This window comes from Lissotriton helveticus, chromosome 9 (assembly GCF_964261635.1).
Source record: "Lissotriton helveticus chromosome 9, aLisHel1.1, whole genome shotgun sequence".
NCBI classification, from domain to species: Eukaryota; Metazoa; Chordata; class Amphibia; order Caudata; family Salamandridae; genus Lissotriton; species Lissotriton helveticus.
This window is the reverse complement of record NC_136070.1, coordinates 946,482,328-946,495,596: the sequence shown is the minus strand read 5'-3', so window position 1 is coordinate 946,495,596 and position 13,269 is coordinate 946,482,328. Positions and strand designations below refer to the sequence as shown.

At 41.3% G+C, this 13,269-nt stretch overlaps 1 protein-coding gene across 1 annotated transcript in view; it reads right to left on the bottom strand.

Moving 5' to 3' along the window:
* BSN (bassoon presynaptic cytomatrix protein) overlaps positions 1-13,269 on the bottom strand; it is a 761,556-nt gene that overhangs the window by 657,128 nt on the left and 91,159 nt on the right. Inside the window, exon 2 of the mRNA XM_078662357.1 lies at positions 4,119-4,515. Within this exon, the coding sequence (XP_078518483.1) occupies positions 4,119-4,515 (397 nt within the window). The remainder of the gene's footprint in view (positions 1-4,118; positions 4,516-13,269) is intronic.

The window sequence follows — 13,269 nt, the reverse complement described above, 5'->3', positions numbered from 1 at the left end:
AGATCCCCACAATGAGCCCATTGTTGAGAAAAAAGAACCAACAGAGTTTCTAAGTGTGAAGGTAAATGTTTGACTGTGACCAACCAGGAGCCTGCATCCCACCTGCGCTCCATCACGGCTGGCCTGAAACTTTGACCCAGATCCTTGCATTCAAGTCTCATTGACTAAAGCTAAGATTGAAAAGCAGTGATTTACAAAACGTTTTGGAGTGAACTGCAGTGATTTATGAACCTTGCAAAAATCATAACTCCGGTTCCCTTCATCAGACTTTTGTCGTTTTGGTGTCTAATGTTTATTAAAATATACAAATATATACTATTTTTAGAAATTGGAGTTGAATTTTATTATACTATGTCTCCTACTTATTGTTTTGGTACCAACAAAGGCTTTACACTTGTTTTACTTGGAGTTAAGCCTGAATGCCACAGCTACTCAGGACTGGGCTAAAGGTTAAAAATTAAGGTCATTTGACAGGACATGATCCAGAATAGTGACATTATTACTTTGTGAGGTCTCTCAAACACCCCAACTAATAATACACGTTCGCACATTAGACAGGCATAATTTGCTCAGAGAAGGTCTCTGTATATTTTTGTTTTCCATTTTGAAAACTACAAATTGATTTTGAAAGGCGACTTTCGTGCTGTGGACAAATAATTCCACAGGAAAGGAGAGCCATTACTACAAGAGTCTGACCCAGGGTAGTGGAAAAGGGACCCAAAGGCAGTGAATACTCAAATAATACATCAGGGGAAAAAACATAGAAAACTGCACCTGAAATTGACTCAGAACACAATTGCAATCTCAACAGCTGCCATCTTGTGTAAAACTCACAAATCAGATTCCATTTTTGACTTTTACAAAAGGTTTAAAAGGACAGACAGCGTGAGAGACAGAAATACATAAAGAAATGACAGAGGGGTGAGCCAAAGACTCTGAGCGGCGGGGATTGCATGCTTGCTTTATGTTGGATGTAGTCGAGGCTGCCAGTAGAGGAAGGGCTTTAAGTGGGCCGGGTCTCACCGGAGCTGAGCACCAGCAGTTTTTTAAAGAGGGTCTTGAAACTGGTCTCTATTGGGTCTGTTTTGTGACTTGGTACAGGCGGCCCGGTATGTTTCGGACTGCAGTGACGGAGGCACATTGATGTGCACAGGCTCACACTGCTCACTTCTCACTAGTGGAGAAGTCATGGCATAACGTCATGCCAGGTGAGCGTTGTAGGGGAAGGGAAATCCTTTAAAGAGAGTCATTTTCTCTCTGGATTTTCCTTCCCTTTTTGAAAATCAGGAGCAGCAACATTGTCGTGGTGTCACCAGTGCTTTAAGTGGAACTTTTTCAATATTATATACAATAGTTGCTGCTTATTTATCTTATGCAACTGACAACCATTTACAAAGCCAATAGTCCTAACTTCTTGTAGGTATGATGTTACTTTTTGTATCATATATCTGGATGCAATGGCAGAAGCAACAAAATACAAGTCGGGGGGCACACTATGCTAAGCACAGATTTTTAGTTTATGTGTTTTTAAGCCACGCCCTTAATTACATCGGTAACGCCCCTTTGAGAGACCCCAAGTTTTTTCATCCCACTTAAAGCCCTGAGTAGAGGCGTGGGCTTCAAAGGTCATGCACTCTAGTGGTTGGGAATTAAGTGTCCCTTAAAAACAAAGAAATTAATTGAAACAAAACCAGTTAAAAACTGAATGACGGTTCTTGCTCAAACATGCAAGAACCACTGAAATTCACCACATAAGAGTATATTATGCAACACACACAATACAAGCTACATCACCTGCATTGCACAAAAGACCCACGTGCAAATGGCACTGGAAATAACGTAATCAAGGAAGAATTAAACATGGCAGGCAACTTGAATTGCACCTTCTCTGTAAATATACAGAAAAAATACTTGTTACCACTACAATAAAGTCCAACGGTAACCCAACTTTGAAGAAGCCTCTGTATGCTGATGGTTGAGAGAAGCAATCTTTACATTAAGTAATTCATTATTGGCCCATCTCTCACCAGTCCTTAAAGGGCCACACACCTTACTTTACTGATGTCTAGAGTCATCCCCCAAAACGTTAAATATGTCATAATGACTTCCTACTGGAAAAAATCGACTTCTGACTAGGTAAAAGCTGGTTATTTTCTCTCTAATATCCATCATATAATCCGCCGCCTGGATCAAGGTTATATGGCACCTCTTACAACAATCCCATAACATGTACAATATTGTCTATTACATGTATGCACCACATTAGAATCTTCTTGAGAATGGATCCCATCAAGGGCAATCTCTCCAACAAGCAACAATGAATGTTTTACAACCACCTCTGCACAAATGGAGATTAAACAGAGACCCCCAGTGCTCAAACCCAGTGATACTGCATGATTTTTCTGCTCCCCATGCTCAGGACACTCCTCATACACGTACAATTAAGGTCAGAGAATACTCAGTCATTTTGGTTTCCAGTTTCCCACATTTTGAAACATGAATACAGACAGAAAATAATCTAAGGTCCAATCTATAATTCTATTTAGAAGCTGGAAGCTACAGCAGCCACGGCCCGTGCAGGTAAGAGCGCTGAGTCGATAGGTGGGGTGGGGGGGGAGGATTTTGACGGACAATGACAAGGGAAAATTAAATAAATAATTTCCCCTCGTCCGTCAAAATCTCCTCCACCCGGCCCCACCACTCTTACCTAAATGGGCCGCGGCTGAGCCACAGAAACGGAATCTTGTTTTGAAGTCCTCTTCTCTCATTAATGACTAGCAGGTCATTTTTTGTGAACACTGACATCGAAGCTAGTTTAAAAAAGGAATATGATTTCCTGAGGTGATATGAGTCCATGTGCTATTAATACAATGCTAACGTCTTCAGCTGAGTACAGAGGTGAGAATACTCCTTTATTGTATGTGCTCACAGGGTGCACTAAAACCACACTACATTGAATTATGGAGCAGTTAAGTGAATGCAGAAAAATACTGACTACAAATTCAACTAGCAAAAATAAAATTAGAACAATATAAACATCAGCAAATATGGAAGCAATGTTAGAAAATAACACAAAACATGCGAGATTAATGATCATTTACTACACAAGTGATTATTGTGACTCTTAATGAGTGCGTCTTGCGCCACCTCCTCAGTAGAGTGCTTTGTCTATTACAGAGCCACACTCAAATCTCTCTAGTTCTTGCTGTTGCCCTCTCACTGCAACAGCTTCTATGGTGGACTCTTCAAAAACAATAATCAGACACCAAAGAGTGCAAATCATTCTCGGACTGATCACGCCTAATCATCTTTGAAGTCTGCCAATTAAAAAAGGTTTCAAAATCAAATCTGTCAGCCTAGTTCCCCAGGTTTTGCGTGGTACCTCTCCAAGACCCTTCCCACCTCTCGGTCACACACCTAAAACTGGCATCCCAATGTTGTTGTTTAGGTACAAACAGTCTGGGCGAAAGTCTTTACAGTGCAAGGCTCCGCCCTCATAAGTGAAGGAGGAGATCAGAAAACTCCAGACATTCCTGAAGTCCTACCACTTTCATCCAGCTTTTTGCATAAAATGGCTATCGTGATTTCTTGGGTAGGCTCCTTGCACTCAGCTACACCCTACTCCTGTGTGTGACAAATGTCATGCAACGTCCTCCAATTACCCTAGTGCTTTACAAAAACAATTAATAAAATGAAATAAAAGTGATCAAAATGCAAGACGTACAAAAGGAACCAACGAAACGAAAGTGCTGAGAAAGAACCCAGGAGTAAAAATTGTAAGCAGGTAAACAGTAGAAAAATTGACAGATTGGATGGTCTGGAAATCCTTACACGGGATCAAATTCTTATTTCTAGGAACTAATTGTATTGTATTCTTCTTAACTGGTTGTCTAAAAATGAGGAGCTGGATTTTTATACGTGTAGTTATAGTTTTTCAAACATATTTCTACGTTAATGTCAAATGTCAGTGTGCACTTTGAATGATATATATATATATATATATACATACAAATGTATTCTCTATCCAGTTTGCATGTTTCAGGCCCTTACCATTCCATATCATATCAGCTTGGGTACATATATTAGAAGCACTAAGAATAGATGTGAGCAGTAATTACCTCGGTGAGGTGAGGATTGGGGTTGAATCCACACTGATTGCACACCTCTTTGTGACACTGGGTACATTTGTTGAAGTTTGGCTGATTCGGTGAGGAGGTGAGATCGGTTGTGTTGCATATTGGGCACACTGTACTGCTGGGCATAGGTGCAATTTGTGGAACAGAGTACGGAGAGGTGGGAGTAGTGCCTCTGTCAGGGGATGCAGAGGGGGAACGTCCCGATCTCTGTATCTTGTCGACATGAAGAGTTCTTCGAGGTCCATCTGCCTGTTGACTAGGTGGTGCATGGCTCTTCAACTCCTTTGTGCTTTCGTTGTGAGACGTTGATTGTTTGAAAGAATGGGGCGCTGATCTTTGTCCAGCCAGGCGTTCGGTGTGATCCAATCGTCCAGGGGCACTGAAAAAAAATGGTATAAATTCAATATGTGTTTTGCAAAGAGGATAAAGTTACCTACAAAGTGACTCCATTGCTGCAAATTGATATGAATGCTCACATTATCAGTCATTGTATAGCAGGTCCACCTAGTGGTGACCCAAACTGCTTCTACAGACACACCAGTGTCAGTAATAGATAGAAAAGTCCCTTCCCCCAAGCAGAGGCACTATTTAGCCCATTTGGTTCCAGCCAGTCAGAGTTTCTGTTTTGTCTAAGGGCAACAAGATGAGACGTAGGATGTTGGTGATGAGAACCTGCGGGTTACCATTAACCAAGCCCCTTATAAAGGTAACAATATCATACTTCAATAACTTGACTTTCTCCCATTTTCGGAAAAGAACATTTTATCACTTGTGCACACAATAAGTGGACTACTAAGTTGTACCAAAACCATCAATTTTCTAAAATACACAAATTCTAAACTTGAGTACAAATGGATTGTACACCCTGTCATCTCGTATATGAAAAAAGACTAGTAAAAAAATCGTTGTTTATTCACATGTTTTATAGAAACACCAATTGTACATCCAGTTCAGCAGTCTGGGTCACTGCAATGAGCACAGGTGTATGCTTTTCGTATTGCAGTTTTGCGATATCCATCCAATATATGAGTTGTCCACCCAAAGTATGAACCTTTTCAAGACTTAAATGCTATGTGCAGTAAAAAATAGTTACTAATAATCTACGCAAATATACATCCAAGAAAGTGAATCATTCATTTTACAATCTGTGATCTAATGTTGAAGTCTCAATGTCAAGAACTAATGTGAAAAACATACAGGAAATACAACGTGGATATTACATGATCATAAACATACACAAAACTCTCAGAACACTTGAGTCGTTATACTCTTTCAACGTTCACTTAGAGCAGTATCATATACTACAGTGGGCAGAAAAATCAATCTCTATTCAGCTGTCACGGTTACCATGACTCCTGTATTTTGACCTTTACCGTCCATGTTATCTATCGATTCCAGTGCTCTTCCCACTGCACTGGGGTCAGTAACTAGCAGCAAACAGATCTTGGTAGAGGACTTTTCCGCATGCAGGAACCCTTTGGTCTAAGTTGCCAGTGGAACCAACCAGCCAACAGTGCATTATTTGCCAGAAGTATAGCATGTTGTCACTATAGGAGGAAAATTCAGGGTAGAAGAACGTATGAGGGAGGATCGTCAGTAGATCTCTGCACCCCATTAGTCTGAATGATTGTAAGGGTCAGGCCAGGCTACACTCATCTAGATGAAGCCCTGATTAGGCAATCATCTAGGTTCGGAAAAGGACTTCTCATAGTGAAGAGAAGTCATGTTTAGGGCAATGTAGACTGCTGTGTATTGGTACTGCTGGTTTCCCATCATGAGGTATAGGTACTTCTTGTGTTCCTGCAGAATAGATAAATAAAAGTAAGCACCAAATAGGTCTACTGAATGCTAGGATAACTTAAAAAACATAAGTCAAAGTCAGCATTGTGAACTCTTGTCTATGGAGGAACTGGTTGCAGTCATTGAGATTCACAATGCACCCTTATCCTTACAATCAAGCTGTGGGGGTAATATTGTTGCCCCTTATTGATAGCAGGACCTGCTGCTCAACCTTTAGAAAGTGTCTTTTGTCCCCCATATACACATTCTTAAGTTTGGGACTGAGGAGCAGTGAAGCAAAGCCAAACATAAGTCATTCCTACTTGTCCAAGATGAGACTGGTATTTGTGTCAAATTGGCAGTACCATTGAAGTACGTCTTAGGCTTTTGCTACCACTGAATAATACCACTAGGTTACGTTGAAAACCTTGTGCTCGAATGCACCAAACATGGGCTAGGTTCAGAGCTCCAAATGTGCTCTTGCCAGAAGGATAAAAAAAAAAAAAGAAAAGGAGGCTTGAGCATCGATTAACCAGAGGCATAGCCGTACCAGATGGTCCTTCTAAGCTCTAAAGGGTAGCATCTAGAGGGCAGTTAGAATGACTTCGACTGTACTAAAAGGAAAGGGGAGTTTAGCCATAAAGGGTTGACAGGAGCAGTTTTGGGACACTGTGCACTCTGGGTTACCAGGACTTGAGAAGAGCCAAGTCTGAGAGAGATGGTACGGTTTCCATTTCTTTCAGATTGACAAGCAAGGCATCCAGGAACAACTATGAACTGAAGAGGAACATCAGCATATTGGTGATTTTTGAGACTTGATCTGTTCGAAATGGATAGCTCAAGATTAAGCTGCTACTGGTGTGAAAGGTTGGAGGTCTTCCATCTGTTATGCCAGAGGCCTTCCTCCCAAATTTCTTCCCAAATTGGGCCTATCCAGATGGGAATTCTGTAGTGATTGAGTCATGAGGAAACAGACAGCCTATATTGGTTATGAGTAGAAACACTTGGAAGATAGGGAAGATAGGGCTCTTTTGCATCCTCTTGCAACACATCATCTTCTGACACCCTTATCTGCTCCAGTGTCCTGCAGCAGAGGAGGAATAAGGAGTGGGATGGCTCATCAGCCTGGAAAGGTGACAGAAGGGGCTCGAAAGAGAAGCTAGGCTCTACTTCCCAGTGGAACCATACAGAGTGACTGGAGCAGCTGAGAGTAAAACCTATGATATACCTCAAGGAGGGGGGTGAGCGAGATGTCTTAGTGACAAGAGTCAATACCACTGCATCCAGAAGAGACTAACTTAATCCTCAGCTTCAGTTTGGGGCCTCGACTATGAGATGGTAGGTCCTTGGCAATGAGATGGGGAGAGGATTTCAAGTGGACAGTGCATTAAGCCTTTTTGAGATTGCTTACCTGTACAGTGTCTGATACAGATATGTCCATTAATAAATAGGAAGAGTGTGGTTGGGCAACCATGCTCTTATAGTAACTATCATTAATTATGGAGGGTCAGTAATCTTTATGTTACCTCTGGGTTGGGTACTTAGATGTAGTGTCTCATTGTCACAAACAATGCACAATTCCACAACCAGTTTTCGAGCCCTAAAACTCAACTCTTCACTTCTCATCCAAAGAGAATGATGAACTCTAACAGCCTTTGAGAGAGAGATAGCCACATTCTGCATTATTCATGACAAGTTGTTCTGGAAAGACATCAGACCTACTGAGTGCGTGGGAAGCAATTTATGATCTAGAATGATGGAAGAAAAATGGGAAAAGACGAGGGAACAGTCAAGACCATAGGAAGGGGACAAACCCATTTATGACGTACAACCAGGGGCTTTCTTACCAGAATATTTTTGTCAGATTATCGTTCTGAATAAATGTCTTGTGCTAAAATCTTTTACACACCCACATCAACATACTGGAGTTAATAACAGAAAATCTACCCCCTAATAGGATGGTATGTTTAAAACCATATTTAAGACAAATATTTTTTTTAGAAGATATGGATGTATATAATATTCTGGCATAAAACTGTGTGGTTCCAGAAGTGCAAAGTTCTATTAAAAAGCTAACGATGCAGCTTGTACCACCTCCCCTTAGTTAGTATCGACACCCACATGTTGAAAACCGAAGAGAGCCACCATGACATTGAAGTATATTAATTAAAATGACATGTACAGTTTTCTATTTTGAAAGTATGTATCTTAGTATCCATCCTCAATATAGGCTGCATTTCAAACATAGACATCTTTTCATTATGTTCAACAAAACAATTATGTCTATAAGAATAACACAACAATATGCTACTCATACTCTCCCTCTCGGACAAGACCCCCAACAAAAGAAACAAGTTACGCCTGCAAGACCGAAGTCACTAATAGGATGAAAGGCAACTATCTCATACTGTACATCAACAAAACAGAAGCAGTGATCTTTGGCAAGAACATCTCACCATTAGACTCCTACTGGTGCCAGGTGGAACCCAGACCCATACCATGCACCCATGCCAGGAAAATCTTCAAATGGCTTCCAAGCAACGCTTGAGAAACTGTCAGTCATGCCCTAATAAGCAGCAAGTGGACTATGGGAACACCCTGTATGCTGAGCTCACCAAGCAACTCACTAGAAGGCTATAAACCATCTAGAATTTGGCAGCCAGACTTAACCTACCACACTGCACTCACATCACACCACACCTCAAGGAGCTCTACTGGTTCCCGATACACAAGGGTGCTCATTTCAAACTCCTTACACACTCACACACATTCAAGTCACTATACAACTTAGGCCCCACCTACCTGAACAATCACATCTCTTTCCACCAACCACCCACACTCCTCCGCTTCTCAGAGGTTCAACTCGCACGCATCCCCCAAATACACAGAACCGATCAGGAGGACAAGTATTCTCTTATATCGCTCCTAAAGCATGGAACGACATCCCACTACACATCAGAGCCTTCTTCTCTCTTCTTGAATTCCACAAGAAGCTGAAGACCTGGCTTTTCAATTAACCACTCTACCATAGACAGGGCTAGACCCAGACCTGCTCAGTGCCAGGATACACTCGCGGGTGATAGTGCATTTTACAAATGCACTTTACATAACAAATTTAAGTTATCTACGACCAAACCTCTGACTTAATTTTTCACAGTTTCTTTACAGAGAGATCTGTAAGTGGGTCACATAATTATGATAGAACATGATCAGTTTTGTTAAAATATTTTTTTCTTCATGGAATAACTGCACTTAAATGGTAGGTTAGATGTCACCACTCACAACGATTCATGATGATTGTTACTGTTATGACTGTTTGGCCGTCCCAAGATGGCCGGCTATACTGCCATACGCATTTAGTACCCCAACCACTCCTACCCCTGCTGGCTGTGAGGACAGCCAACCCCCGCCCCGCAACTGGCTTCAGCGCGGAAAAATAAAATGATAACATTGTGTTATTTTATTTTTCCTTTTTTGCACTGCTGAAGAGCAGTGGGGCTATGCTTCTCTGCCTTAATGGACAAGCCGCCGCTGTTTGAATCAGTAGTAAAGCCTCTAGGCAACTACAGCAGTGCTGGGTATTTTTAGATCACAATGAAAGTCTAGATCTAGGTCGTTTATTGAAATAAATTGCAGAAAAAAATTAAATCTGTCTGCCACCAGGGGTAGTACCGTGTAAGGAAGAGCGTTGTGTTTTCGTAGCAAATCAAACTTCAATCTGTTGACCCAATACACAAAGCCATTTGTGTACCGAACTTAAACTTGACGCGCAAGTCGGACTGTGACAGAAAATATGCCAGAACACCAAAATAACAGTGGAATAAACTAATCATACTTAAATAACGCCACATTTGAAAATTGGGGAAGTTTTGACCTGGCAAAGACACGCTATACATGTGTTTTTCCTTGTATGGGAGACCGCATGCATGTGTGCTTTGTGCATGCAGGCCATGTGTGTGGTAATCTCAGTAAATTCAGGTAAATCAAATCAACAGTAAAAACTGGGCAACAAGACCATAAAACATGCCCACAAACAGCCAGAAAACTGTCCCTCACACTGACCTATCAGACCAGCCATTCTGGCACTGTCAGACTGCCCTATATAAGCCAGTACAACTCTGCAAACAAATGCTTTTGCGACAGCAAAATACCATACTAGATTGACAGATTCAAGACTGCTGGGATTGGTAAAGTCAAATGGCATTTGCTCATATATTAATTTTGCCAGTTTTGTGGAAATTCTGTGTTAACAAATTTTGGTTCCACAAAGGCGTCACATCTGCAAACTCGTGAGTCCGCGTACATTTACCAAACATTTGCAGATAGTTTATCACCCAGAAAACACTAGAAAATTGGTCACGTAAACTCGCATGCAGAAAGATTTCGGCATACGGAAATATAACGGCAAACTGAATTTACACATTTGTTTTGTTAAGGTTTCTCCAGAGGAGAAATTTTTTCCTGTTTAAATACATTTTTCCCTACACCACCAACATTGCGGAGTGCTCAGTTCCCATTCTTTTCTGAAAAACGAATGGTTCTGCTCTTGACACTAGTATCTTTTCTTAGGAGCCTTTGTGCAGGTGTAATTTCACATTTTCACATATTAATATTTTAAACAGTTGCCACTATAATTATATAGTTAACAAAAGTCTGATGGTCCTAAGGCAAAAAAGAAAAAAAAAGAACAATTACCCCCACACCATGGGAGATTGGGAGAAAACTCCCAGGTTGTCTGGGTCGTGTTTTTATTGTTTTACAAAAACAAACTCACGTTCCAGGAGTTTTTTTTCATAAAACAAAAAAAGTTAGCTGAGGGACAGAATAAGACATGGTGCCCAGTGAGCAAACTTTGAATGCTTTCAGGGAGAGACCTCTGCCGGGCAGGCAGAGAGCTCTAAATACGGCAATCAATATTCGGCCTGGGCACTGGAGGGTATTACCTCTGCTCCCGTGGTGAACGATGGCCGCCCAGTAAAGCCTAGATCAGGCTCTAACCTTTTATCATTTAGAAAAATCATGGAAAACCCACCGCTACCCTACAAGCGCTTGCTTTCTCTCACAAACACAATCATAGTATTACCCTCATTATCACAGTCCTGATGGAACTCAGTGGCGTAATATAAGCCCCCGCAGTGCGGGTGGGGGCCTTGAGCTCCAGAGGGACCCCTCAGCACCATACCCTGGCTTGAGAGCTCCTGACTGAGTCCAGAGGGCGTCCCTCAATGCAGTTTGCAGGGAGACCCTCTCAAGTTTCGTTACGCTGCTGATGGAACTCCATTGGCAGCTCTTGACAGCCAGTACCATTTTCAAAACGAGCTGCATCATTAACACAGCCATCACGACCAGCGTACCTTGCAGAGAAACTCACCATCCCTGGTGGCTCTCAGCACACCCACATCCAGGACGCTATCAGACTGCAGACCAAGAAGTGTAAAAAGAGTAAAAACAAGGCAGCAGGCCTTTTCATATGTGCATCGAGGATCTAAAACAACATCTCTGCATCCATCGGGCCACCTCAACCTTGCTCCAATTTAGGAAAGAGCTGAAGACATGCCTCTTTAAAGAAGACTATATCGCAATGGACTAACAGTTGATAAACTAGCTGCCTCTCCTATCACTTCTTAATTGTATGCTTGTATTTAAGCCTGTACAGTGCTCCATTGCCTTTTGGCTATGTTTGTACTATAGAAATACAACAGGCATTATTTCTGGGAGGACTCCCTTTGCATGTCCATCTTTCCTTGCAATTTCAATTCATTAGAGATTCACAGCGTCAGATTTATCAATTGCAGTTCGGGTTTCTGTACTCACAAAGTCTGCCATTTAGGATAACACAGGCTTTGCAAGTGCAAAAAACATTTTGTACATATGGGCATGGGTGGATTTGAGATTTAACATGGGAATTCCCATAGAAAAGTTCCAACTGTTGAATAAAAATAGCATAAACTTTCACTGGCAGCTACTGTGAAATGCCATATTCATATTAAAGTTGAAGGCAGCATGTATGTGCCTATTGCACATGTGTGGGATATATATATATATCCCACACATGTGCATCCCATACATGGTCCTCAGGCGAAACTATATGCACTATTGTACATCCAATATAATAACATGGCTTCGTTTTATTGATGACCTTTTTATAGTGTGGTATGGAACTGAAGAAAGTGTTTTAAAATTTGTACAGGAAATCAATGTGAATGATCTCAACTTGAATTTTACCTCATGTATTAGTAAGGAATCTGTGACATTTTTAGATGTGCAGGTTTTTTTAACTAATAATGTCCTTAGTACTACCCTTTTTAGAAAACCAACGGCGGGTAACACTCTTTTACACGCAACGAGTGCCCATCCACAACACCTGATAAAGTCAATCCCATACGCTTCGCATCCGCCGTATATGTAGCAATGATGAGGATATGGAGGTGAAACAAAACGAACGTCTGTCTAGATTTGTGGATAGAGGTTATGGTACTAGATTAGTAGAAACCGCCATCAGAAAGTCACAAGCGAGAGCTAGAAGCGATCTCCTAGAATATAGCCCAAAAGTGAGTCAAAGCCAGAGTGTAGATACCAACCCAGTTCGTTTAATACTGACATTCTCCAAACAAGAAAAAGAGTTGAGGAGTATAGTCAGACGCAACTGGCACTTTGTACAGGATGATCCAATCATTGGAGAATTGATGCCCGACAATCCGTCAATAACCTTTCGTAAAGGAATGAGTTTGGGCACAATTCTAACCAAGAAGAGTCAGGAATGCCTCGGTAAAGAATCATGGAGACCCATCAGTAAAGGGTTCTACAAATGTTTTACATGTAAGGCATGTCAGTATGGTGTAAACACCAAAAAATATACTACAGTCATCCCAAAGACAACCAGGGAGATAAAACAACACCTGACTTGTAAAACAGAATATTGTGTATACATCCTTGAATGTGAATGCCGGTTAAAATATGTGGGCAGCTCCAAGCTGCCGGTTCATAAAAGAATCCTGCAGCATATACGTGCAATAATCAACAAAGACCAAAGCTACCCAGTTGCGAGGCATTTTGAGGCATGTCACAACAGTAAGCCTCAATGTCTAAAATATTACGCAATTGAATCTATCCCGGTAACAAAACGAGGAGGGGATAGGGAGGCCCACATGCGTAAAACTGAAACTAACTACATTCTGGAATTTGACTCTAAATGGCCTGGGGGATTGAATACTACGGAAGACCTTCACACATACCTATAAAAGATCAACCAGTAAAGTTACATGTGAGGTCCCTAGTAAGAATATGGGGTGGAAAGCTAAATTACATAACAATCAACACAAAGTATGGTACAATAGGATGAATTGGAATATCA